Genomic DNA, 26,620 nt, shown 5'->3' with positions numbered 1-26,620 from the left:
TCTCTCCTTCTTCAGTCGAGGCCTCTACACGCACGACCACCATGAGCACAGCATTCCCAGTCTACTACACAGGAAACTTGAACCTCCGCACCTTGAAGTGTCGTGACTCCTGTTGCTCGGATAATAGCGTGAGACGCAATGCGTTTAGCAACAAGACCACCGAAAACGCAATGACCGGTATCCGCTTCAACCAGCGTAACTCGAGTCTAAACAATAGCAAAACAACGCACCGATGGTTCATCTTGCTGCGCGTTTTTAGCGAGTTCGCGCTCCACCGTGGCGATGAGTGCATGCGTCTCGAACGGCGCCAGCGGCCCGGCCATCATAAGACACTACGACAGCAGCAACAGAATGGTGGGTGTCACACTCAGTCAGAGATGCAGTCATTATCCTTCCCTCTTTGTCCATTAATACGCACCATGTCGAGCATTTTCAGGCATTCCGCTGGCTGTTTGGAGCGCAGTAAGCAGCGCGCCCGCAACACACTAGCGAGCCCAAACGCCTGACGCCACAGCGGTGACACATCTTTCCAGCTGCCACAGTGCAGTTTCTCCCAGCAGCGCTCGTAGGCCGCGACGGCCAGCGTCTCAACAAGCTCTTCGTCCTTCGAATTAGCAGCGCGCAGTAGTAAATCGGCAATTGAGGCGCCCCCAGCTTTCTGTAGTTCTAGTAGACGGCACATTCAGCTTTAAAAGTGCCCTTAGGTGAATAAAAAGCATGTACGCACCCTGTAGGAAGCGCGATTCGAGCGCCGGAGGCTCTGCGGCGGCATTCATCCTACAGCTCGTCACTCTTTCGGGTATTGGATAGTGACATAGTCTAGCATCCAATCTGCTCGTTTACCTGCCCATCTCCCCGTAGCAGTTTACAGTACATGTAATAATAAATTGAAGTGTTTCGATCTTCACGTCAAAACTGAAGTGCAAGGGCGAGGGTTGCAGCAAGAACTTTTTGGCTGTATGGTACCGGTACCAGCCTCATCCTGACAAGAATCGCCCACCGGTATTGTATTGGTAAATTTGCTGTCAAAGACTCAAGTTCTCAGCGTCAACTTCAGACACGACCATGGCGCTGCGAAGAGCGTCGCAACGCAGCTCTGAGACCGCCCGATGGCAGCTGCTTCGCTCATACACGGCGTTATCCCGTGCACAATTCCGCCATGCGCCGGCGCCCGCGGCTTTCGCGCGCTCCGAGCCGCTATCGCTTAGCAGCTCCGGTGTTCTCACGGCCCCCGCAGGCGCCAACTCGCTGCTACTGGACAGCGCGCGCTTCATATCGCAGCGACCAGCTCGCCGTAACAGCAATGGAGACATCAGCAAGGAAGAGAATATAGCCAAAGCGGCAGCGGAAACCTCCGCCACCTACGAGATGTTGCTACAACGGCTGTACCAGGTGAACCGCTTCTCAGCTGTCAAGCTCGGACTCGAGAACATGCAGAAACTGAACGCAGCCTTTGGAGACCCAGCCTCGCAATTTGAGATCATCCACGTTGCAGGCACCAACGGCAAAGGATCCGTGGCGTTCAAGGTGGCCAAGGCGCTCGAGCGCTCAGGACATAAGACGGGGCTATTCGTGTCGCCGCACGTCGCTTGTTTCCGCGAGCGCGTGCAAGTCAACGGTCAGCTTATCTCCGAGAGCGACGTGTGCGACGCGCTGTCTGAAATCTTCAACATCAGCGCACAACTCCGGATCCCAGCCACGTTCTTCGAGATTACCACTATGCTGGCCTTCATGCACTTCGCCAAACAGGGCGTAGATTGTGTCGTGCTGGAGACAGGCCTCGGTGGTCGATTGGACTCGACAAACATTGTGACACCGGCCTTGTCAGTGATCACATCCATTGGCCTCGACCACACGCGCATTCTGGGCAACACTCGTGAGGCCATTGCACGTGAGAAGGCAGGCATTATCAAGGCAAACGTGCCAGTTGTGGTAGGACCAAATACGCCTGTAAATGTAATGATGGAGTTCGCAGCGCGGAATAACGCCCCGCTTGTACGCGTGCCTCTCCAAGCGGACTTTGATGAAGATTATAACGCCGAAAATACGGCCATCGCACGCGAAGCTTGCGTGCAGCTCAACACACTGCACAGTTTGAAGACCGGCCGTTCCCGTGCAGCCCAGAAACTCTGTGTCGACTTGACGAACAAACGCGTTAATGCTGCGCTCGAGGCACGTCCTCCGTGTCGGTTCCAGGTGCTGCATCTCATGCGCCCCAACTCGAAGGAACGCAAGATGACAGTAGTGCTGGACGTGGCGCACAACCCGCAGGCCATCGACAAGCTGGTAGGACTCTTGCACAAGCAGTTCCCCGACAAGAAATTCCGGTTCGTGTGTGGCTTCTCGGCTGACAAGGCCATCAACAAGGTGCTGGATAAGATTACGGAAGTGGTCCGTGACACCCACCCGGACGAGAGCGACGAGGAGCTGCAGGAGCGAATCCACTTGGTTAAGGCCAACCACCCTCGTGGGGCGTCACTTGAAGAAATTAATGGAGCGTTAGCGAGTGCCACTGCTGAGGGTGAGGAGCCTCGTGTATACGGCACCATTTCCACAATCAAAGACGGCGTGAATGCCGCGCTGGCCGCATCGCGCGCATCGTCCGACGACGAGGTAGTTGTGGTGTGTGGCAGTGTATTCCTTATGGCGGAGGCGCGCCAGGCACTCGGCCTAAAGGAACCAATCGACAGCGCAGCACTCAACGCGGTAGCGGGCTTGCACCTATCGACCCCCGAACACCGCATCGCCGTAGCGGAGCAGGAAGCCGAGGTGGCCGCGGCCACATAAGATTACCCGCGTTTTGCCGCTTAGCTTAGGAACTTATGGATATGAAATGTTAAGCTTATGAAATTAACTCGATGCAGCTCAATGTTGCCGTCGCCGCTGCCGAAGGTAAACAGCACACATACACTGTCTTAGAATAACTTAAAAAGTATTATACTACAGTCGTGCACCTCCAATTCGACACCGGTATCAGTCGATACCCTGCCAGATTTTATGATTACGCGAATCGGATGCGCAATTACCTTTGCCCATCACCACCCTAGCAATTAACCTCACGGTTTTCCCCTCCTCGCCGAGGGATGACTCGCCGCATCGATCTGATTTTAAATTTAGATCGGACCACACCAACGTACTTCTCACCTCGATTTTTACCGCCAAAGACAATGGGACATCGCCCTTCCTCCTACTAGTACTTGTCCCGCAAAAGCAGTCTGAGCGTGTTAAGCACAAGTCAGCCTGCATGCTCTCACTCCGAACTTGCTCGTTCGGCAACGGAGCGCTTTAAGACCCCCCGAGCAGTAAAGCGCACTACCGTCCAGAGTTTTCTTAAGCGGTCCGCGGAAGTTGCCGCCTTGCCGGACGCCTATCGCGACCGGAAGCGCTGTTGCGCGCCCGCGATTCGCGCGTCTGACGCCAAACTTATGCAGAAGATTGGCGTAAATTTTGTACTGAATTAACAAATAAAATATCAGTGCACTGGATTTGCGTTTGTTTTTTGCTTTACGTTGTGCACTTATGCCCTGGCACTGTTGATATTGTCGAATTGGAGGTGCACGACTGTACTGTACATGTAGTATATATGATACTTGTACAGTACTGCACCCCGTTTTCGCGGGGGTGGACCATATGGGATTTGCAAATAAATCAGATTTTAGCTTACAAGCGATAGCTCTTTTTGATTCAGTCCGGAAGTTTATCAAAGTTCCAAGGGCTCGAAAACGGGGTGCAGTACTGTACACGACGTTGGTGAATGTATGTGATTACTGAATCCAACCAGCTTCACTTTCGCCTCCACGTCACAACTGAAAAAGATCTCGAAGGCAACACGACCAACACTCTGCCATGAGCGACTACAAGAAGACCGTGACCGCCGCTGGCGCTGCTCTGCTCTCGGAGCTGCCACAGCGCGTGGCGCAGGTGCAGGCGCTGCTGGAGCAGCACGCGGGCGAACGCACGCCTTCCAAGCTACGCACCAAGTTCGCGCAGGCGGTGCTGGCGGCTCCGGCCGCTGTGAGCTCCAACGGCGAAGTGCAGGCTCTGCTGACGGTTGTGGGGGATGAGGTGGCACAGCTCATCAGTACCATTCAGCAGCTGCAGGTTTGGATCCAAGTGCAGGTGCCTAAGGTCGAGGACGGCAACAATTTCGGCGTGGAGGTGCAAAAGTACGCGTTTGTGCACCTTAAAGAGGCGCTCGAGAGGTGGCAGAAGACGTGGGACTCGATGGCCGACTACAGCTCGGCGCGCGCCACGGCGGTGGAGAAACTCAACGCTAAGGCTAGTTCCGAGACCAGCACGACGACCACTGTCACCTCCTCGAAGGGCGGCAAGGACGGCGATGAGGAGAAGAGCGTCACAGCTAAGGTGGAGAAACAGAGCAATGCTGGCACCAAGGCGCCCGAGGACGCCATCGCCGCCGTCGTGGAAATCGATATCAAGTGGTACTTTAACCTCGCACGCGCCCTCGAGGGCGTACGCGACCAATATGCCGTCACGGAGGACGTAATTTTCAAGAACAAGGAGAAGATCGAGTTGCCGCGCGGAAAGAACGACCGCGCCGGATTCAACATGTTCTAGACGTACCAAGAAGACAAAGATACACTAGACGGTGGCTGGATTTTAGTAGGGCCTGGCCTGTTGTGAGCTGAAAGAAAAATGTTGCGTGAACTGGACGTAGCACTGGATCGCTAGTTGGCAAGCAAAGGAGGACTGAGAAACGCTACCGTTTCGTAATCTAAATGAGGCATAAGAACTTCGTGTGACGCAGTGATGCCCAACTTAAAATCGTCTCGTTTTGCTGTCCTTGCTAACTATTCTTGGTGATGAGGCTGCTTGCTCGTTTCTTTATTTTATGGTCAATAGATTGTCCGCAACTTCATTGCCACTCGTCACGTCGAGTGCACCGGTGAATGAATTATGTCGACAGCACCTTCGCCCAGGAAACCTAATGCTGAGAATTGCGAGTCGATGCTGCGGTTCCATCCTCGTCCGGTGCATTTGAACCACACAACCCCGCAACCTGCGGCATTAGCGGGTTACCCCTTGGTATCAGCTCGGCATCGCCCACGAATGTCACCTCGCCAGGTAAAACTTCAACGCATGGAGCCTTCGCCCTCATACACCATTGCTATTCCGCTACGTGACCAGGTATCGACCAATTTTCGCCACGAGCTCTTCCAATTTCACCAAATTCTTAGAGATGTCATCGAGGCAAAACATCCAGATCAACTACAACACGTCAACCCTCAGCCGTCTACTGGGATTTTTCGGGATCGACGCGTACTCGAACTGCTGACAAGCGATCGCGGTGATGCCGTGCTGAAGGAATTTTTTGTGCGTTGGCGGCGATTTTTGAGTGGAGAAAACACAAGTGATACTTTTTGTCAAGACGATGAAAAAGATGACGGGTCCCTGCTCTGGGAAGTGCTCGAGACTTTCTTTTCCAATCTGCCGCTTGTGGTGTCAGAAGATGAAGCTGCGGGTGTGAGCAATCCGAAGGCATTTGTCCGCTACTTTGACTCGCTCAAATCTCTGCGTGACCTGCTGATTGCCCTTCTATTTAAGCGTCTGAAAGGAGAAACAAGGGATTCTTTTGAAGACAATAGCGACGAAGACAGTGTCGGCGGATTGGAATCGAGTATTGGACTGGGCTTTGACTTGAATTTTAACGCTGGAAAGAAGCGTTTGTCACCACGGTCTCCTCGACAACCACCTAGAACCGACAGATCCCAATACCGCGTTCCGCTCTACCTGTATTGTCAGCAACTGGAAACCCAACTGGAGGAGCTACGACGACGAGTTCCACACAGAAGACCACGCAGTCCAGGAGTTGTGGCCGTGGCTCTGGATGATGTCGGACTCTTACAAGACAACACAGTCATGTTGCTGCTGGACTTTTGGGGATTACCTCACGAGGAACGTTTGGCATTCTTCTGCCAGATTGCAAGCCAGGCTAACGAGCACGAAGCCAGCGCCATCCTACACGTCTTCCTTGACAACTGCACCACTCAGACGTTTATGCAGATCTGGGAGGCTTTACAGCAATCGCCACAATTCCAGAAGATGATCCGAGATGGAAAGATACAGTTGGAACCAGCAACAGTCGACGAAAAGATACTTCCAAGCACAGACACTGAACGCGAGAAGGAGAAAGCAGTCACGATCAAAAACCCCGACGTTGAGAAGCGGCGAGGATCGCAGCGTGGTGTCAGGAAGCGAGGGCGACGTTCCACTCGATTTGTGGATCTCAGCGGCATCACTGAGGCCTTCAATGACAATGATTGTGACGGAGATAGCTCGGGTGACAACGACGATGATTTCAAGGAAAGTCTTGGAGACTCGAAGCCCGATAAACGTCGCTTTCAGAAGTTTACAATACGTGAGAGAGGACGATTGTCTCTCTCGGAGCTTTGTGACCATCCGGCTGAAGAGAAACAAAGTGATCGACGCAGCTCCTTTCGTCGGAGCGATCACAGTCGAAGGCAACTCAAGACACCAGTTGAAAGAGAATCTGTGCCGTTGCTTGAGCTCCTTCATGATGACCTCACGGAGATTATCAAGATGGAGAATGGACCTGATGTGCATGTTATGGATGCAGTTTGGCAACTACTCGAGGCGCTCGACGGTCAAGGAAAGCACGCGTCTAAGAGCGGGTACCATCGCCGTCAGGTACCGTTACCCGCACCCGCACCAATCGTACCAGTGCAACCACCGCAACAAGTTGTCGCCCAAAACCCCCGAGGATCGATCCGTACACCTCTTTCCACGGAGCAACAGCTCTTGATGAAGCTCGATCAACTTCAATCGATGTTAGTGGCGCTGGGCGATGCACGTGTTCACACGATGAGTACCGAGACCATCACAGGCGCCTATCGACGCATGCCAATCCTGGCCAAACTGTTTGCAGCGCTCACTGACACAAGTTTAGGCGCTGCGGGGGTCGATACAACAGCCGGTGGCATCACGAAAGGTGGCAGTAACTACGGGACGACACAACATCTCACTAACTCCTGGCAAGCAGGAACTTCAAGCGAGAAACCTGCTGATTCTTTGCCAGTAAAGGAAGTAGTGCATTCACCCATAGCCGGCGAGAATGTTCGCGAAGATGTCGAGGCGATGGGTGTGTTGCTGGTCAAACTCAGTAAGTTCGTGCGCAGCTTGGCTCCGCTGGTAGATAACGAAGACTCAGCGCATAGCAGCGTGAGTGCAAGCGACGACGTGTTGACCATCATGGATCTGGCAACGAAACTCGAGAACGCTGGTGCATTCACAGACGCCCCTGGAGGCAAACGTCGGATCTCGCTAGCTGCTGACCGTGAAGTGCCCATCATTCTTGCAGTGCAATCGCTTGCGCGCTCCAACAACTTCGACGTCGTATCGCAACTCATTTCATCTGCCGTGAAGACTAAAATGACGCGCGTACGACTTGCCGCAGCCGAAGCAAAAGCAAACGATGAAGACGCAAATGAAAGTGACGACGACGATCCTGATGTCGCTGAAGGTGACGACGTAGAAGCGATGAAAATCGTCTCAAATCTCCGACGTGCGTCAGTGAAAGCAGCTCAAACGCACGAGGCAAAAAATCAATTTCCCGCGCAAGTACAAAGCGTAGAGACCCAAAGCGCTTCGAGCGAAGGTGACGGCACATTCATTGCCGGCATTCGTTCAAACAAGAGCGATATTCCGATGAACATCAAGAATACTGCAGCGTTGCGTGGAGTCAAGCTTTTTAACGTGGATATTCTTCTGCGCATCGTCAATCAGGTGAGTTGTTGACTGTAGTGAGGAAGTGGACACGATGTCTTATTTCATGGCTGGTCAGCTATATCGCGATAACTATGAGGGCATGGTATCGACGCTGCAATACGGAAATCGACGAATGGAGTTCAGCGAGTTCATTTACGATTGGCACATTCGGAAGTACGGACTCAAGACACTTGCACAGCGTCACCTGCTAAAGCTCATTCAGTCTCTGCGTAAGCACGAGAAGAAGGCTTTCCAGTGCCAACTGTACGTTGGTCTTGCACTTGTGATATTCTCACGTACTCCTCTAAAACGTTGCTGTGATAGCTGCCTGCGGTTCATGGGCATTCAGATATCCATTTCACCTCCTATTTGTGCTTACTTTTGCATGACCTCCTGTTTCCTTTGGAGTTTTCCTTAACACTTAATGCTCGTTTGTGTTGCGTTTGCCGTTGTTTCCTGCACAATTCCTTAGGTTTTCACGAACACAAATTTGTTTTGGTAAGATGCCTACAATGATCGTTGTGTGAGTATTTACCCTTGTGGCTTCACTGTGTAGGCATTGCTTAGTCGATGGTCTCTCGGGACGTTTTTGGGTGGGTCTAAGCACCGTATCGAGATCCCGAAGCGACAATTTAAGATCCGCATCACGTTCGCAGTGTCGACTGTGCAAGAAGCGCTACGAGAACGTTTCGGAGTTTATGCTCGTGGGATGGATGCTTTTGCGGAGCGTATCCGAGCAAAGGCGTGTCCACGCGACGATGAATTTATTCGTGAAAGTGATTTGCTAACTCTATGTGTGGAAGAGTTTGAGTCACAGCGAGCATTACTCGAAAAGGTGCTTGGAGCAGTGTATCAGGCGGGCGACATCAATGGCGACGGTAGCCTCGAGTTCGACGAGTTTGCGTCTGTGGTGACTCACTTATCTCCGACAGTGGACGATCGATTCCTGCAGAAGGTATTTGAGGCAGCGCATGACTTTACAAAGCCACACAGGATCTCGTTCGCGCGATTCCTCGACGTAATTCTGCTGGAGAGGGTGCTTAATCCAGCTCCTCTCAGCGCGGCAGCGACGGGCATAGCAAGAGCCAAGAACGCCGCTGCAGCAGCCGCAGCAAGCAGTACTGGTGGCACTATCTCAGTCTTTATGGCCGGCTCTCTGCAACCCAATAGCATTGCAAAAGCAGCCACTCAAGACGACCAAGAAGAAGCGTATCAGTTCGAGTTACTGCGTGAAACGTGGGCACACGATCGTGAGGCAGTCGCTCAAGTGCTTCAAACGAGCATCACGCACGCACCTACGGCGAAGTCACTGACCTTCCGTGTTGCTTTCCTGGACCAACTACTTGATCGACGCGTAGACGCAAAGACGGCGTGGCTGTGTCATCGACAGATCATGCGCGAGATTGCACGGTATCAACATCTCGATGCCGACCAAATAGCCGGGTTACGTCGAAAGGAGCTGCAGTTCAAGAAGACTGTGCGTGCCATTCAGAATGTTCAACGACTCAGCGCACTCTTCGCAGTCAATCCTGCGCTTCGAGAACCCAACGAAGATGAAGCCGCAGTCGACACCTCCGAGGCCCCAAACTACACTGCGGCAGTCCAGCAATCGCTCGATACACAAATGACTGGAACGCCCGACGTCGCAGACGTGGCAGCGCTGGAGAACGAACTACGCGAGACTTTTCTCGAGAGAGCAGATGAAGGCGCGATCGAAGATTACATGGCAGCATTGCAGCACCTGCGTCGCGTGAGCACCAAGCAGCAGTCGCTGCAGCTGGACGAGCTGACACTGCCCAGGATAGAGGAATCCCTACCAGAAGGCAACGAAGACAGCGACACGGACGACGATGGCGAAGACGAGAGCAAAGAAGACGAAGCTGAATATGACCGCGAGGAGGTCGGACCATAAGGTCACAGTAAAGCTGAAGTTGAAGTGGGATCTGTAGCCATGTCTCGTCTCATGGTTGAAGTTGTTTACACACTGTACACATTACTACACTTCTGTAGATTATGTATTTGTTTCTCTACAATGAAAGGTACTACATGTAATAGAAAAAAGAAAAAACAAAATTGCGAGATGGCAGGAGACGTCGTGCCACCTTGGCAAGCTCATGCGCGCTCACCAAATCAGCTGTCGCGTCCTCCACCTAAGCGAAGGAAGGAGAGCGGATCTTCTGGGCGGCACGGCTGAGCACGGGCTTGTCCGTCTGCGCGTAGTTGGCCATGCGGCACATGTAGTCGCCCTCGAACGTGGCCTGTGTGTGTCCACCCTTGCGCTTGTACAGCAGGTCGTCGTCGATCTTGACCATGTCCTCCGCGAACATGTTGTTGCCCTTGGCAGACTCGAGCGCGTTGCGGTCCGTGTACACACTCACCGAGTATTTAGCCGGACGGAAGCAACGCAGCACGTTCTTGAGCAGTGACGCGTACGAGCGGAGACGCGCGTTGGTCTCGAAGCTCACGTAGCTGCAGTGGCTCTCGGGAGTGATGTGGATCGTGTAGTAAGCGTCGAACAGGATGCCGTTCATCGAGTATCCACACGGATCAAAGGCAAAGTCGTCGATCACTGCGCCAGGCACCAGGTCACGGATGCCACTCTCAATCGTCATGCGACGAGAAGTCACGGTACTGTCGTTGTTCTTGAAGAACTGCTTGGCCACACTCGGGTGCATATCCTGCATCAGCACCTGGAGCGTACTCTCATTGGCACGAAGTTCCTTGAAGTCGGGGTTGTGCGTCAATGCACCGGGTTGCTCATGGATGTCGGCGTCCCACGCGTAAATGTACCAGTGGTCGCGGTTCAACGGACCCAGCACGTGAGCCGATCCGTCCGGGAAGTAGGAGCTGAGGAACGCCACCTCAGTCTGGAAACTCGTGTGAGGGTACTTTTGCTCCTCTGGGAAGGTGTAGTTCTTGCGGGAGTAATTGACCCACTCGATCTCAAGACCAAGACGCTCGGAGAAGGTCTTGATGTAAGGCAGACACTTGAGTAGAGTGGTGGTGCCGCAGGTCTTGAGCACAATCTTGTGTGCATAAATGAACATGGAGCTCTCGGACAGCACGTAGGCGTCGATGTGCTCGTTGCTCGTACGGGACAGGATCTGGCATTGTCCAGCTTCCAGCATTTCGTCAAGATCGTGGCGCGGCACCTCACGCAGGCCGCGTTCGTGGCCGACTCCCAGCTTGAAGTCGATCTCGAGGTTCTTCTCGGGGCCTTCGAAGGTGTTCGGTACGGTATCCGAGGCCTCCGACTGGGTGGAGCTGGTCTCGTCATCGTGGAGTTTGATAGGTTCAGGGAAAGGTTGCGCCATTTTGATGACGATGGCGTAGGTCAAATTTGGGGGGGGGGGCTTGGTATCTAGTCGGATCTGGAGTTGGTAGACCTGTTAAGCTGGGTCGTCGCACGCGCCAATGTAGAAGAAGCCCGTGAAGATGGTGGTGGGGTCAACAATGTCGTTGCAGCTGATAAAAAGCGGGTCGACCAACAGCATGAACAATGTGGGCGGTCTGGGCTGGCGAAGAGGGGCCGAGGAAGGAGGAGAGAGAGGAAGAAGGGCGAGCGGAGGGCTTTCTTTCTTTCTTTCCTAGTTTCACTCAAGTCCACGGGGCAGCGGCGACGGAAGGGGCGAAGGCGGCGCGGAGGAGGGAGGCGCGGGGTCTGAGCGGGAGCGAGGGCAACACCGGCACAAATGAACGGAGGGGCACGAAGCAAGTTTTGGAATGACCAAACGAGTGGAGCGCGATGCGGATCCGACGAAAGCACAGTGTTCGGCCAAATGTACAGAAACATTGCGAAACAGAGGTTTTTACAGTCCACAATCCGAGGTTTTTCCACAATCCTTGGGGGTCAAACGAACAAATACATTTAATGAGAGCTTATGCAATGACCATCAGCTCGATCCGAAAAGGGACGTTGACTGCTTGCTGCTTGTTCTTCTAAATACGAAGTGAGAGAGCTCGCCACGTGTGGTCAGCAACAAGCAGGAGCAGAGTATACCGCTACCGTTTCGGTATACCGGTACTAAAAACTGGTGTGGAAAACACAATTCCCTTGCTTCGCTCTGCTTCGCTATGAAATACACCTTTCCACAATCCTTGGGGGTCAAACGAACAAATACATTAATGAGAGCTTATGCAATGACCATCAGCTCGATCCGAAAAGGGACGAGGAGAGCGGTGTCCCCTTAAGTGGTCATGCATAGTGGCTCCACTAATGTAGCGTCGAATCCCCCGGTGGGCCTGCCACCATGTTCGCTGAAAGCGTGGTAACGGACTCCTTGTAGAGCCTGGTGTAGGTCTTGTACGCGTCGGAAACCCAGCGGCCGTGAAACTGGATTGTAAGTGCATCCGTGCCAGATCGGTACATGTGCGTGGCTCCCCCGGCGCGTAGAGAATGAGAGCTGAACCGGCGGGGGTCTTCGCCAGTGCGAGCGGCAGCGCCTTTGATGGCTTCGGACACATCTTTGGTCGATACGCAGGCTGGTTGTCCCGAGCGTGAGATGTACACGGCGGCTGGGATGTTTGCAGGGAGATTCATCCTTGCTTGATGGAGGATGAGTGCTCCGAACACGGGGCACAGAAACTGGTGACCAGAGCGAGATAGCATCCTAGTCGTTGGAGCCCCACCTTGATTGGTCTTGGACCCGATCAGGCGAATTCAAACAGCCTGAGCCTGTGACGGACACTGAGTCGGCTGCCCAGTGGTATCCACAACCACGATGTCTTGCGCGAACCACTTGAAAAATCCACCTTGGATGGCTACGATCTCTGATCGTCTCAGAAGAAAGAAGAATGCCAAGCTCACTACCCCCCCACAGGGCGTGGCCACGGAGATGTTCCATGGCCAGGCCTCGAAAGCATGCTGGCTGCCTTGCGGCGTCGGGACGTGTCGAGACGGCTAATTCCTTTGAGAAGCATGCGGATGTGCGGGTGTTCAATCGGGAGCTCATATCCGGAGGCGGCGAAAAAATGGCGAACGCCATGGAGCACCGCCATGATGGAGGCGCTACGGATGGGACCGCCGGATCCAAAGCCAAACTTAAATCCATGTTAAACGAAATCGATATGTGCTTCACCATGTCAGTGAGAGTCATGCCATGAAGCCAGGGCGAAAGTCCTCGTCGCGAAGTCCACCTTTTCCACTTGTTGAAGGGTTAATTGTATTGATCAAACGTGGAGTCGGCAACGGAGTGCGCGCGGAGATATGCTGCCAGATATTAGCTAGGCCTTGAATGTCCGTCTTCGGGGCCACCTGCGACCACCCATGTGTTAGCGAAGCAAACACAGCTGCAAACGACGGGTTAGCGGGAATACGGGAGCCGGCATCAGCGCGCGTATTATCTGTTCCAGCAACGTGAGACGCTAAAAACCGAAGCCGATATGATGCTTCCCACCAGCTAGGCAGGCGGATCATCACTTGAGCCCTGGGGTTGCGTGAGGCCAGCTTGTTTTGCCATGCGACAGCGGATGAATTGTCGATACGGAAGTGCACGTGCCGCGGTCTGTTGCCGATGGGCTGCTCGCGGACCATCGTTCTCCCCATGCGTGCACTGCGAAGGCACACGAGAGGAGCTCGCGGAAGTTGATGTCAAAGCCGTTAACCGCTCCCATTTTGAATTCCGCTATCAGCGATAGCTCGGATGGAGTAAATGCGTAGGTGAGCTCAGTCTTCGCCAATACGTCGAGCGCACACAGCCCGACATCCGACGCGTCCATTTCGACCACAACATCCGGGGGTGGGAGAGCGTTGACGTATTCCAGAGATACACCGTTTAGCTGAGGGCTGTGCAAAATAAGCCACCACCAGAGCAGGTCTTCTCGCATTGCGTCTGTCATGGAGACGCCCTGAAAACGATGGAGTTGTGCCTCATGGTGGCGGAGACGCTGAAGGAACGGTCGTGCGGCCAGAATGCGAGTCGCCACATGACGTAAGCTGCCCATTAGCGACCGATACGCTTTTCTAGTCAACGTCGCGGAGTGGTAAGCTGAAGCGACAATCCTGCGTGCCTTTTGGATCTTGAAAACCGGTAGTGCGACCACTCCATCGACTGAGTCGAACTCCAATCCGAGAATGCGCTGGCGTGTCTTCCAATCAGTGAACTTTTCGATGTTGATGGCGTCAGCGCCCAGAATGGCCACCATTGCGTAACGGAGGGAGCGGTCTATGTCGGAACAGGTCGTTCCTATATCTGCAGCTACGTTAATGTGGCCATCCACCCAGTGATAATTGAAGAAACCGGCCGGAGAGCTGCGTTGGTATGGCAGCCATGACGTTGGAAATCGCTCCGCCGAAAATCTCGTAGATCCAGAAGAGCCTGTCATCCGAAAGCGCGAAAGCTCGATCACAGAACGTTCTCTTCTCGATCAGCCCGGCAAACAGGTAGACGCTGTTGCTGTGGATGCTAATATTCCGGAAGGCTGTAGCGACGTCGCCCGCCATCACATAGATTGGTACATCGGGGAATTCTTGCTTTGCTTTCAGGATCTCCCGTGCTACCGCGTCGCAGTGGATGTAGTCAGGTTTGGTAATGCTGTCTTGATCGGTGCAATCGTTAATCGATGTTCCTTCAGGATATGACAGATCGTGGATCGTACGTCCGGAAACCGTGCTGTCCTCGCTTCCCTTGTCCACGACGCCGAAGGGACTAATGATTATCTCTGGCCACTGCTTCAGAAGATCCATGTCGAGGACCAGGCACCTCCCAGCATCTTGCTCTTTCCTGATGTTCCTGCGCAAGATATTAATTCTGCCCCGAGCCGAGCCATGATTTACTGGGCGAACTGACTGCCGAGGTGGTGTTTCTTTTAGCGGGACTTCGAAACCTTCTTGAGCAATCTTCTGCATCTGCGCCAAGTGCTTATATTCTCTGCACAGCTCGCCAAGAACCGCTGGAACCAAATTCTTGTTCGGACGGTAGTCCCGCTCCGTTTGTCCCCGAACCAGCTCCACGAACGCCGGTAGTAGTAAAGCTGAACGGCGTGCGAGCTCCGACAGAGAGCGTTGCAATGGCTTTTTAAGCACGTATACAGGTCCATCAGCGCCTTCTTGCGTTGTAGGGAAATCGGGCGCTGGTAGCTTTATGCCGAAGCTGGCCATGGCCTTCCCGAGCGTAGCCGATTGAGCTTCTCGATTCAGGGTTCGTCGCCGACGTGCATTCTCATGCATTTGGTCCGCGGTTGACTTGAGACTACACGGCGACGTGGGGTTCTTTCGATCCGAAGTATGTTTCCTGTGCCATCTCTGTTAGCCGAGTGTAGCTTGTCTGGATTTGCTTGACTTGTACCCGAAGTCGAAGGCATCCTTGTAGATCTATCAGCATTCATCGGAATTTGGACCTTGGTAGACTTCGTATTATCGCGTCGGACGTTTCGTCGTATAAGGTCGCTAGTGTACAGATCGTCTGACCTGGATGGGCTGCACCCCCGGAGGGCGTGTATACGTGGATGGCTGTATAGACGACATGGATTGTACATGTATAGTCAAAGCAGGCCGTATACCCGTGGGTGACTGTATTGTCGACCCGGACTGTATAGTCAAGGGTGGCTGTATACCCGAAGGTGACTGTATAGTCGACCCAGACTGTAAAGTCAAGGGGGGCTGTATAGCCGTGGGTGACTGTATGGTCGACCCGGACTGTATAGTCAAAGGAGGCTGTATAGCCGAAGACGTCACTTGTCTCGATTCACCGCAGGTTAGGGTGAACCTGGAAGGCGAGGAACCCGGTACATCAGCAGGTGAGGAGAGGATTTCATTAGCGAAACGGAGGCCTTCCGGAGAAATTTCTCGCTCGCGCAGCAAAATCCTGTTACATCGACGACGATGTCTCTGCTGGCGGAAGCTACGCTGTCCGTAGGGGTATTATCGGACCTGGACCACGGCGAGTTGGGAGCACTGGTGGCCTCGGTGGTCACTTGAGTGGTCATCGTGCGATAATGTTGTAGGAAGCCCCCTTTATTTTTTGACTGCTTGCTACTTGTTCTTCCAAATACGAAGTGAGAGAGCTCCACGTGTGGTCAGCAACAAGCAGGAGCAGTGTATACCGGTACCGTTTCGGTATACCGGTTCTAAAAACTGGTGTGGAAAACACAATTCCCTTGCTTTGCTCTGATGGAATGGAATCTGCCCGTCGTCCAGTGTACAGTATCAGTAAATAAACCCACCGCCAACTGGGTGATCACCAAGTGAGACTTGTGCATTACGCTTCAAGCAGCAGGCGAGGAAGATTTGGATATATCCATACGGTGGAGTTTGCTTGGTATTGCGATGGAACTTCGTATCTTCAGCCGTTTTATAAAATTAAATGTTACTACCACTCAATAATTGCGCTCGCGAAACGACCGCCGCCATTTTCGGGACGCCTGGGTGACGGAGGCCTCCGTCACCTGGACGTCCTGAAGAAACGTTGCCTAAAAAAAACGCAGCACTCTCCCTGTGCATGGTCTCCGTTGTGTTGTGTGCACCTGGATCACCACAATGAAATCTGTAGCGTCCAACACCGACAAGGTTTCGTAGCTTTGCAACTGGCCTGACGCATCATGATGCTACGCAAACGGTAAGCTTAGCTCTGCTCGGCTGTCATTACTGCAGTCTTATACATTGTAGATAACACAAGTCGTGCTCGTTGCCAACAAGTAATTTATCGCAATATCTACTCGTCGGTTGTTACCGTCTCCTCCACTGGGATGCAGTGCAGAATCTCAGCCTCCTGATCGCTCTTTTGCTCGTCATTGAGGAAGTGCGGGTGGTCGCACAGCACGGGGGACGACACCTTAACTGTGTAGCTGCACGTCTGCGTCTCCTTGACTGTAAGAATATGGTGACTCGTGCCACCCTGACTGCAGTAGTAGAATACCTTGGCCTTTCGTGGCGCGTGGTTTTCAAACTCCTTGCAGAACGTGCCGTGGTCGTACAGCTCCAAGTACGCAGGACGCGACACATCGTGCGTCGCGTCGATATGCTCCGAGACCAAGGCCGAGCCTGAACGCTCCAGTTCGTGGTTACCCGATGCGTCAAACGTGCCCAGCGAGAACTCGGCCGTAGTCCGACCGTCTCCGTCTCGGTGGTACTGTCTCAGTGAGCGTCCGAAGCAAAACTCGTACGTCCACCAGCCTTCGTTCCGCGTGACACACGTGCGAGCGTCTTCCAGTGGCTGCAACAACGAGCGCACCGTAAACAAGTCGTTGTCGTCTGCGTCCGAGTGTTGCGGGTCACAGAACACCCTCGAGCCCACCAAGAAAGCGGCAACTTCGCGTGGTCCACCTTTCGGCGAGTCATCTCTCCATTTCACAGCCGAGATGCCGTCGTCTCGCGACGTGGTGCTGCAGATAAATTGCACTTGAATCAGCTGTTCGTCCTGACCAAATGTCTGCGTAAACAGCGGCATGCGATGGTTCTTGACGCGATCTTGCGTCTCCGGCATGGCGAACTTGTCGTAGCTCAGTGCTGGACGACTGGAGTCGGATACGAACGCACCGAGTTCCTCCACTTCGTGTCCTGCCACTTCTTTTGCAGTTGAAACTTCCCCTGCCGCGTTCACTTGCACCTCCGCTGACATCGAGCTTGCCTCTTGTGAGGTTGAGGATTTGAGACTCACACGACGAACCAACAGACCCGAGCAGACCTCGTAGACCCACTCGGTCTCCTTGTCCACGTACTGAACGCACTTGGGTTTTACCTTCTGAGCCGCTGCCCGACCGAAGCTCAAGAAGGTGGCGATCTGCTCCCTCTCCTCCTTTTCTTTGGCAGTCAGCGGTTCCGACGTGTCAGCAGTGGCGTCTCCCTCGTCTTCAGTATAGGAGGCCAGAGGCGGAAGAAAACACTCGAATTGTTGGCCCGATTCGGTTGTCATGAGCTGTGACCGCATCTTGACGCCGTCTTCGGGCGGAGAGAAGCCGTCGCGCGTCGCATGCAGCTGAACCACGTACGAGGCATCCAGAGAGGATGCGAATGGCGCTGCGGAGGCCACAGAAGTCGCGCTCAGAGCAGCGAGCACCGCCATTAACCGCCGCGTCATTACCATCTCTATCGCCTTATGGGAATCAGATTATTGGGCTCTGAGTCAGATAATCTGATACCATTCCTGGAATGTAGCCATCCGCATTTTAGTTTGGTCGGTGCTGGAGTTCGATGAGGTCGTGTGGCCTTGGAGCTAAATAAACCTGAATGAGACCGGTACGAAACGCCTCGAAGGTCACAACACTCAAGGCACTCGTGAGAAAGCTCAGGAAACCGATCCGCACCTAGAGGAGGGTGGGTCCTGAGAGAGAGAGAGGAGCATGGACCGGTCTTCGTCGAGGACCAACGCCAGCCGCAATGGTGACTACATGCCTCCTAGTCGCGTTGCGAGGATGGCAATTTCCAGCTCTCGATCTCCAGCAGGTAGCACAGCAGAAGCGGTGGCTACGGCTCGACGTGCTGAATATGGTACTGGAGGGAGCATTCTCCCTGTGCTGCCTACAGCCCCCAGCGCTTCCAAGCGGACCAGTTGGACGGCGCCTCGCTCTTTGTCTGACTCCATAGACGACGAGTTGTACCAATCCAGCAATGACGCTCTGTCTCCTTCTCCCCGTCGTGCTGAGATGGTGTCCGTGGCAGCTACAAGGAGAGCGGAACCCGTTCGCCCACGCTCAGTGTCCGATGATCTCTTTACGTCTAATACTGAGCAGGCTCAACTCGCGTACATGGAACAAATTTACGGTACTTTTAACTTACTAAACGCTGAGTTGGAGAGCGAGCGACGTAGCCGACCTGCTTTAGAAGCAGCAACAGCAGCACGGCCATCTACGTACCCAGCAATGTCCGATTTTTCGCTAGAAGGGGACGTACAGATCCTCGTTAATGAGTTCGATGAGCCCTCGACCGGCTTCATCGTGTCCCAATCGCCCGTCGCGCCTTCACATTCACCCAGGAAGCTGCGAACCATGCCGTCACCCCCATCACAGCCACCACAGCGTGTAGCGAGGCCTCCGACCTCGCCTCGAGCTGCCGTTAAAGACCAGGACACCGAGCTGTGTGCGACACTGGGCAAGAATGCGGAACTTCGCATCCGCTCGCGAGGTATGGAGCGCACAGTGGAGAAGACGGAGCTCGAGTTGGAGCTGGCGAGGAAGCAGATTAAGATGGTGGAAAGACGAGTTGAGAACCGCGAGGAGAAACTGCGCGAGTTACTTCGAGAGAAGCTCAGGTGGCAGAAAGAACTGAAATCTACACGTGCGCAGGTCGCGGAGGAGAAGATGCGGCAGGTTGACTTGTTCCGTGAGGTTGAAGCAGCTAAACGTGAGTTTGCAGCTGAATTAGAAGCGGTGGATCAAGAGTTAGGTGCTGTTCAGGAGGAGAACACGCAGCTTCGAACACGCGCAGCTGAGATGAAGGCTCAGATGAACTTCCTGACTCGGAAAATGGAGGACATGGCGCGTCAATCTCAGGACGAAAAGGCTCGCTTTGTGTCGATGATCGAAGATACCAGACACCGATTTCGCGAGTGGAAGGAAGGGGAGGCGGAAGCTCTCGCTGTTGCACACGACCAGGCAGTGCGAGCTCTCAAGACGGAGTACGAATTGAAGATGGAGCGTCACCAGGACGAGAAGAAAAAGCTGCGAGACAAGGTCAACGACTTGGAAGTGTCCATGCGGCTCTTACAGAAAGATCGGACACTGTCTCCGCTTGAGTTGAGCTTGAGAAAGACAGCAATCTTGGGGAGTAAAGGCAACAGTAGCACGGTCGAGGCTGAGCATATCAAGACGCAGTCGCGGATCCTGGAGCTCGAGAATCTGCTGGCACACTCGCAAGCCTATCAAGCACGACAAGAGAGCATCATCAAGCTGTCCGAGACCACAATTTCTCGTCTTATGCAAGCGCGCGAGGTGGCAGCGTTGGAGAATCTGAGTCTACACCCGTTTGGCGTCGAGTCTCCACGAAGTGAAGAGTTGTTGTACGATACTCCGCTTATGGGGTATGTTACGGCGCCCTCGAGTCCTGGAAGACCGATGTCTCCACCTAAGACTCCGGCCCGGAGACCTCTAAGCGCAGCGAAGAGCAACGATCCTTCGATTGCGTCATCACTGAGGTCAAGACCTCACACGCCAAGACGCACAGACCAGGAAACCAGCACCGCTCCGGTAGGAAACTCAGGGCCAAGTTTGAGAGAGAAAACTTTGATGGACGAACTCGTACAATTGCGCAAAGAGTTGGCTGAAGCACAAGCAAAAGCAGCGGAAGTAGCGACTAAAGAAGATGTACAACACGGTGAGAGACACGAAAGCGGTGACTTGGAATCGGTAGATATGCCAGACGCGCAAGCAGCTGAAGATTCGCTTCGGCTCGCTCAGGACGAGAATGGAGATTGGGAGACTGCAACGGATAACATTCAAAATGGAGCAGCAGCACAGTCCATTGTCGAGGAATCTGATGAGGCTGAGGATAAAAACCATGCGGATGTTCCTATGAACACATCGAAGGACAAGGTGCCGTGGGAGTCACTGCAAGCATTGGATAATAACGAGCTCCAAGTACCCAGTGAAGAGAAAGAAATCCGACGTGAACTCAGCGAGTTGGTCGACGAGTCTATCACAAATGATACGATACTTGATGCTATCGATTCTCCACCAGACGACAATAATGTCGAGGATACGCCACCCGCAGAGGGTGTTGCTCAAGAGTGCATCGCTGCGTCTGTCAACTCGACCGAAGAAACCTCTGGTAGTTATCTGGAAACAGAGGCTCCACCCGGCTGTTTGAAACACGAAAAAGCGCCTGACTCTGCCGAAGAGTCTAAGGCTTGTGAGCAAACCGAGTTGCCTTCTACCGACATTGTCCCAAGCATTGCCACGGAGGAAGAAGAAGCTGTTGTGGGCGAGCCTGTTGAGGCCACAGAAATGCCTGGTACCGGTGCTGAGCTGAAGGACGCCGGTCAATTTCTTAATTTAGGGAACGCGGACGTGACCGTCTTGACAAGCGTGCAGGATGGAGATGGATGCAGCTCTGAGCTGGAGACAGAACCACACTCACTTGAGCAGCTGAAAAGTGACAAATCAATCGCTAACGAGTCCGAGGGTATACCTGCAGTCGTTGTCAGAGATGTATTAAATGAAGAACCAAGTCAACGGGAAAAGGATGAGAATATCGGCGTCGAAACGGATAATTGCGCGAACAATATCGACTTTGTTGACAGTGAAATTGTCGACGGTGCAGACCCGGGAATAGCAGACGCAAAAGATTCCTCAGCTACGAATATTAAGCCAGAAGATGAGTCTTCGAACGAAAGTGAGGGTGTTTGCATGCCACCTGCAGAAGTCGCAAGCGAGGTGGAGGTGGTGGAGTCGATGAGATTAGAGAGTGAAGTATCCCGCTTGTTGCAGGAAGAAGACGTAGCTTCCCCGCCTACGATGCTCGGAATGTCGGCCCTCGAGAATGAACACGAGATTTATGTGACTGATTCAGCAGACAGCGTGCCTGAAGCCCTAATTGAGATTGTGGAGTGTGTTTCGTCGCATCAGGACAGCAAAGATGATGTCTCCGATGTTATATCTGATAACGCTGACGCACCTTTGTCATTTGCCGGGACGAACGCTGATGCTAAGGATCCAAATGCTCCAGTAAATTTTCTTCCAGTAGAATCACGACAAGCTTACATGGCGAAAGTGCTTGTCGATCTTGCAGAGTGCACTGCACTCTCAAAGGTTCTCTGTCTTCAGGGAAGGACTGATGGATCAGAGAGAGTGGAGGAAGTGCCAGTTGCTGCGAATGTTATGGAGGGCCTAGTAACTCAGGCAATCGACATCTTAGATGGAGATAGTGGTGCCCCGGAACTGGAGGAATTGGCTTTTCAAGTCGACGCTAGCGGTACTTTTGTTGCTGCTGGTGCGATGTCTGCTGTGAATGATGATGCCTTCGAAATGGGAGATTTGATGGAAGATCAGCCAACTGCGAGCGATGATCAGTCTTGTGCTGCGGAAAATGTAGCTGAAACGAACGAGGACGTCCATGCGGTGGCTGCTGTCGCCAAAACTGTTGCTGCAACGTTTGTAGAAGATTTTATGAAGACGATTGACACTGCTCCTACGAGGAGTGGAAACCAGGAGGTCAATGAAGCAATCGCTAGTGAGAATGCGAGTCTTGTTGAGGAGATGGTGACAGCAGAAAAAGCACCCGCATTAAGTAGTGACATCAATGATTCCGACATTAACGTAGCTGGTGATTCGCCACCAATGGCGGGCGCTCCTTTAAGTAATGACGAAGTCGCTGACCCAGCTACAGTTTCTGAGGATGGATCAACACCGACAGAGATGACTGAACAGAGATCACGTGTTGTCGACCCTACAAGCGAAGATTCGGATGCATTGCCTACAGAACCAACCACAACAGACGATTCTATCCAAAGTTTGGTGAGCGATGTGGCTGATACTCTGACGATTGCAAGGGACTTCGTGGACACAGTTGAGACTGAAGCTCTGACTTCAGTCGTTTCCTTGCTGCAAAATGAAAGCCCTGGAAAGACGAAGTGCGAGGAGTTCGAGAGCATCGATTGGACACCGAATGAGCAGAACGAACCCAGCACAATTGTTAGTGGGCCAGAAGGCCCGCTGGAATCGACAGCTGAGCCTTACGTAGCTAACGTGGTGGAACCAAGCAGCTATGTAGAATCAAATAGCACGAATGAAGAGTTGGAAGACTCGATATGTCCAGCACTGTTGCTGGACGTTGTTGAGGAGCCAAAAGCTCCCATTTGCGATGAGTTTTCAACGCAGGAGATTGTTTCAGGCATGGCTTGCCGTTGTGCTTCCCAGGCTATCGCAGTAGCGCTCTGCAGACTGTCCCAGTCTTGTGATCTTGTCAGCGAAGAAAGCGCAGTCTACGATGCGCTGGACGTGGAGGTGGCAGATGAAAGAAAACATGTAGAGGAGCCATGTTTGGCTGAAGTTGAGCTTGAAGCCAATCCAGATACGAGTGAGTCCACACGTGATGACACCAGTGTGCCGATCTTGAAAGGTGAGGCCAATGAAGCCCAACTCCAACAACCTGCATCCGACCAGCCCCATAACACATCCTCTTGCGACAACGGCGTCATTCAACCAAACGTCACCGCATCGCCTTCCACTTCCGCTGACGACACGAGCATAGTCGACTCGAAGATACGGGATTTAGTTGATGCAGTTGAGAAGTGCGGCCAAGGCGACACAGTGAAGGCACCTGACGAGGTGATTGATCCGACGAATGACGTTCCTGTCGCGGAAGGAGACCTAGCCGAGCAGAACGCTGAGCTAACTACGGCGTCGAACTCCTGTGTACAACAAGTAAGTGAAAAAGCAGCTGACGAAGCTAGCGAGTCTCTAGAAACAGACAGTTTGAAGACGGAGGATGCAGACAAACACGATGAGATTGAGCTGTACGGCGGGACTTTTGGTTCGTCACTTGAGGATGACACACATGTGATTAGTCTTTCTGTGGAGAGGCTTGTGGATGTGGATGCAGTTGTTGCCGCCACCAATACCAGCTCCTTATCCGACCCTATCGCTGACTCAATAGTGCGGAAATGCCCTCCGAAGCATGCCCGGTCAGTTCGCTTTGCGTTTGATACCAAAGAAAAGCTACCGGACCATCCTCGGCGGTCAGTTTTACTGTGGCAAGCCCCTAACGACAAAGCTTGCGCAAAAGAAGCTGTCGAGAATTCAGCCAAACGCAGAGCCAGTAAGAGACGAATATCTCGACGTACGCTTCCTGATCTGCTTGCGTTCCCGACCGAGACGGCCAGAATCACCTCGAGTGACACAACTTTGTTGGCGTACGATGCTCGACATGAACAGGGCCACATCTTTTCACTACTTGACCAGAGCATTCTTAGCATCGATCCAAACGGCCGACACATTGATTTGGACGATTCAGATGAGCGAGTCCAGAGCAAAATAATTGGGAAACGCAAGACTTTGACGCAGGAAATCCATTTGAAGAATCTGGCACTGCGTCAAATCCCGCGCTTCAATTACATGCCCATGCGTATCAAGTTCCAGTGGTCAGATTTCGTTGTTGCAACCCCAGTGAGACCGAGTTCCAGCAACCTCGGCGAAGTGAAGTCGCCCGTTGAACCGATGCGCTTACTGCTGAAGAAAGGGGCCAAGCTTCCGTGTGGAAGCTACGTCATCGTATCTGCCTTTATTCGGCCACTTGAAGACGGGAACGAGAACCTGCGAGTGCAGATATACGACGCTGAGCGTGTGGAGGAGTTCCAGTTCGATTTCTCCGAAGACATGATGAAGAAGTATCATCTAGAGAGAACTGGAATGGGAGCTCAGTCACTCGAATTCCTTGGACATCTCGAGTTCCGTCGTGACGAAGACACGATTATCATCAAACTACCCGACAAGAAGGCGGGAGAAGGAAGTAGAACGGAGATCGATCGAATGCAACGTGAACTCATCATGGTCGGAGGAGATTTACGCAAACGGGACCCACCTACAGGATGAACGATTCGACCTCAAAGCCGAGGTGTCAACTTTATTTTTTTTGTCATTTTCGTATTGGTGGCGGCCACTTTTCAGGCGATAGGTGCAAGGAATGGGAGCGTTCATGGGGGACGCTTCTCGCCGCGATGCCCGTGGCTCTATCTATTACTACGCTGCTCACACTCCCCACTACCTTTCGGTCAGATCACTCTGCGGCCGTCTCTCAATGCAGTCCATTATACAGGAAATACAACTCAATAAGCCGGACCGGATAACTCCACTCGCGTCTGCTTGTGGGATACTTCAGGGGATAGAATTTGCTGACTCGACAATGTTTAGACGGACGCAACAAAGTTCTTTGGTGATCCATCGAGCCATTGCCGCAGCTGAGGGCTCTTAAGCGTCGGCGTGATGGAGTGATCGAAGTCGAACGTCTCCTGCTGAAGCGCGACGTCGATCGTTGGTGGGGCCAAGCGTTTGTGAGGCAACGGCTGACGGCCAATCCCGAAAGTTGAGGCATTTGCGTGAGGGAACGCTACCAATACATCCGTGCGAAGTCGAGGCGAGCGTCGAAGAACGCCGCCGTTTTCACTTGAAATCTCCTGAAATACGTACAAATGTCAGTAAGTGCAGCACGCAGTCATCTCTTCGGGGGCCACTCACGAATTCAAGGGTATTCGGGTCCAGTTCGGCAGGGAAATCGAGGTCGTCGAACGAGAATTTCGTGCCGTCGGCCTTCATGAAGCCTGCTGGTGACATGAATCGCGGAGAGCGACGCAAACTGTGCGGAGGCTGCAGTCCTTGAGGTGTCGGCATGTTGAAGAACTCAGCCACTTGCTGCTGTGATAACGCCACACAAATCAGCACAAGTCACACAGAAAAACACCCTCTTTAGGACCGACTGCGTACCTCGTTAAAGTCAATGTCAAGGTGCTCGAAGGCGTGGAAGGATCCGTCCATCTCGGTAAATGCATGGTCACCGCCAAACTCACCGACGCCAGCTCCATTGACTCCGTTCCTCTTGCCCTGAGCAGTCCGCTTCTTGTTCTTGTTGGTTGTGCTGGCGACCGTGATGAATGTACCGAAATCCTCCTCTCCGTTGTTCAAGAGCTGCAGCAATAGCTGCGTGTGTAGAACACGTCGAGGCGTATCTGGCAAGAACATGCCGCTGTTTTCACTGCCCGTGCAGATGCGCAGATCTTTGCGTTTCCGCTTCGAGTTGAGTTTCTTATTAACATTTCGTTGCCCTTGACGTCCCTTTCCGTCTTCTGCCTGTTTGATCAGGGCGTTGTAGCAGTCCTTATACACTAAGGCCTGTGTGGACGACATACCCTGACGACCAGCGTTCATGGCGTCTCGCGCCAGCTCCACCATTGAGCCGGGCGACGCATTCACACCAAACTTGGCGGCCTTGTTGCTTCCTACTCCGCTTCGTGCCACTTGGCCCAGTGTTTTGTTCTGCTGCTTCGCCATGCGACGCATCGTCCGTCTCATGGACGAGTACCAGTGGTTCTTGATGGCATTATCCGTCCTGGAGTCAAGGATGCACCAGATTAGAACTTCAATGTCTAAATTCTAAAAATCTAGGCTTTAGGATGCTAATTTCTTTATTTGTGTCTTACCTGCCAGGCAGCAGCTTGGAGATCTCCGCCCACTTGTTGCCGAGACGCGTCTGTGCGTCCTCGATGATCTGTTCCTCCTCGGCAGTCCAAGGGTCCTTCTTAATGGTGGGGTCCAGGTGGTTGAGCCATCGCGTGCGACACTGCTTGCCTGTCCGCTCCGTACCGTGATTCTCCCCATTTAAGTGGTCCGATATGACCGACCAGCGCTTAGTGCCGTACTCCTCTACGAGTCGGATGATAGCATCGTCTTCCTTGCGCGTCCAGGCGCGGCGCTCGTACGTGGAGCCCGTGCCGTTGACACGGCCGTCCATCTTGCTCGGCTTGCCCATGTCTTGTTGCGTTGTTGGGCGAATGCGGATCTGGGCAAGAGGCGGATCTTTTCTCTGGGTGAAACTATATTCTGGCCGTTGCTCAAGGCCGTTTTCAGCCGTTTTCAACCGTTTCTGGCGCTTGGAAGAGGCACTCGTAAATCACCCTCTGGAAAGATCGCTCGCACATATATAAGGCCAGTTTTCGCATGAATTGTCGGGAGAAAGTCGAGAGCTTCTGCGATCAACGGCTCGTTGAAGGCGTGTGAAGTGCAGCAGCTTCCGCATTTCTTAGCCCGCAGCGGAGCCCTCAGCCGAAAGGCGAAAGTGTCGAGTGGAATCGGGGGCGAGGACAGGTATTGCGACGGCGCCTTTTACAGGGCTGGCAAGGGAGCCCGTCGCTTCGTAGTCCGTCGCCGGTGAGCCCGTCGCTTCGTAGTCCGTCGCCGGTGAGCCCGTCGCCTGGTGACGAAACAGCGGAAACGTTGGTCCCTGAACATTCGC

The 26,620-nt window shown here is 53.2% G+C and overlaps 8 protein-coding genes across 8 annotated transcripts; 4 read left to right on the top strand and 4 right to left on the bottom strand.

The window, feature by feature from the left end:
• Positions 1 to 1,033: 1,033 nt before the first annotated feature.
• PITG_01065 (folylpolyglutamate synthase, putative) lies at positions 1,034 to 2,787 on the top strand (the record flags this gene model as incomplete). The annotated part of the gene is made up of 1 exon (XM_002909540.1): positions 1,034 to 2,787. The coding sequence occupies one exon, from the start codon at positions 1,066 to 1,068 to the stop codon at positions 2,785 to 2,787; it is 1,722 nt and encodes a 573-aa protein (XP_002909586.1).
• A 1,029-nt stretch (positions 2,788 to 3,816) lies between these two features.
• On the top strand, positions 3,817 to 4,771 carry PITG_01064 (uncharacterized protein; the record flags this gene model as incomplete). Its single annotated transcript, XM_002909539.1, has 1 exon — positions 3,817 to 4,771. One exon carries the CDS (start codon positions 3,847 to 3,849, stop codon positions 4,576 to 4,578), a length of 732 nt encoding a protein of 243 aa, XP_002909585.1.
• A 299-nt stretch (positions 4,772 to 5,070) lies between these two features.
• On the top strand, positions 5,071 to 9,658 carry PITG_01063 (uncharacterized protein; the record flags this gene model as incomplete). The annotated part of the gene is made up of 10 exons (XM_002909538.1): positions 5,071 to 5,338; positions 5,390 to 6,102; positions 6,187 to 6,240; positions 6,370 to 7,471; positions 7,613 to 7,764; positions 7,823 to 8,010; positions 8,071 to 8,153; positions 8,219 to 8,244; positions 8,303 to 8,864; positions 8,928 to 9,658. The coding sequence occupies 10 exons, from the start codon at positions 5,071 to 5,073 to the stop codon at positions 9,656 to 9,658; spliced, it is 3,879 nt and encodes a 1,292-aa protein (XP_002909584.1).
• A 238-nt stretch (positions 9,659 to 9,896) lies between these two features.
• Positions 9,897 to 11,060, bottom strand: PITG_01062 (S-adenosylmethionine decarboxylase proenzyme, putative; the record flags this gene model as incomplete). Its single annotated transcript, XM_002909537.1, has 1 exon — positions 9,897 to 11,060. The coding sequence occupies one exon, from the start codon at positions 11,058 to 11,060 to the stop codon at positions 9,897 to 9,899; it is 1,164 nt and encodes a 387-aa protein (XP_002909583.1).
• Positions 11,061 to 12,552: 1,492 nt separating this feature from the next.
• PITG_01060 (uncharacterized protein) lies at positions 12,553 to 12,744 on the bottom strand (the record flags this gene model as incomplete). Its single annotated transcript, XM_002909536.1, has 1 exon — positions 12,553 to 12,744. One exon carries the CDS (start codon positions 12,742 to 12,744, stop codon positions 12,553 to 12,555), a length of 192 nt encoding a protein of 63 aa, XP_002909582.1.
• A 3,653-nt stretch (positions 12,745 to 16,397) lies between these two features.
• PITG_01058 (uncharacterized protein) lies at positions 16,398 to 17,762 on the bottom strand (the record flags this gene model as incomplete). The annotated part of the gene is made up of 2 exons (XM_002909535.1): positions 16,398 to 17,248; positions 17,339 to 17,762. 2 exons carry the CDS (start codon positions 17,760 to 17,762, stop codon positions 16,398 to 16,400), a joined length of 1,275 nt encoding a protein of 424 aa, XP_002909581.1.
• Positions 17,763 to 18,024: 262 nt separating this feature from the next.
• PITG_01057 (uncharacterized protein) lies at positions 18,025 to 24,398 on the top strand (the record flags this gene model as incomplete). Its single annotated transcript, XM_002909534.1, has 1 exon — positions 18,025 to 24,398. The coding sequence occupies one exon, from the start codon at positions 18,025 to 18,027 to the stop codon at positions 24,205 to 24,207; it is 6,183 nt and encodes a 2,060-aa protein (XP_002909580.1).
• Positions 24,399 to 24,521: 123 nt separating this feature from the next.
• PITG_01056 (myb-like DNA-binding protein, putative) lies at positions 24,522 to 26,179 on the bottom strand (the record flags this gene model as incomplete). The annotated part of the gene is made up of 4 exons (XM_002909533.1): positions 24,522 to 24,788; positions 24,850 to 25,026; positions 25,096 to 25,717; positions 25,809 to 26,179. 4 exons carry the CDS (start codon positions 26,135 to 26,137, stop codon positions 24,522 to 24,524), a joined length of 1,395 nt encoding a protein of 464 aa, XP_002909579.1.
• Between the last annotated feature and the right edge of the window lie 441 nt (positions 26,180 to 26,620).

The sequence above is a fragment of the Phytophthora infestans genome, genomic scaffold (genome assembly GCF_000142945.1).
Source record: "Phytophthora infestans T30-4 supercont1.1 genomic scaffold, whole genome shotgun sequence".
NCBI classification, from domain to species: Eukaryota; Oomycota; class Peronosporomycetes; order Peronosporales; family Peronosporaceae; genus Phytophthora; species Phytophthora infestans.
Note: the sequence above shows the minus strand (reverse complement) of the source record. Positions and strands in the feature narration are given on the sequence as shown.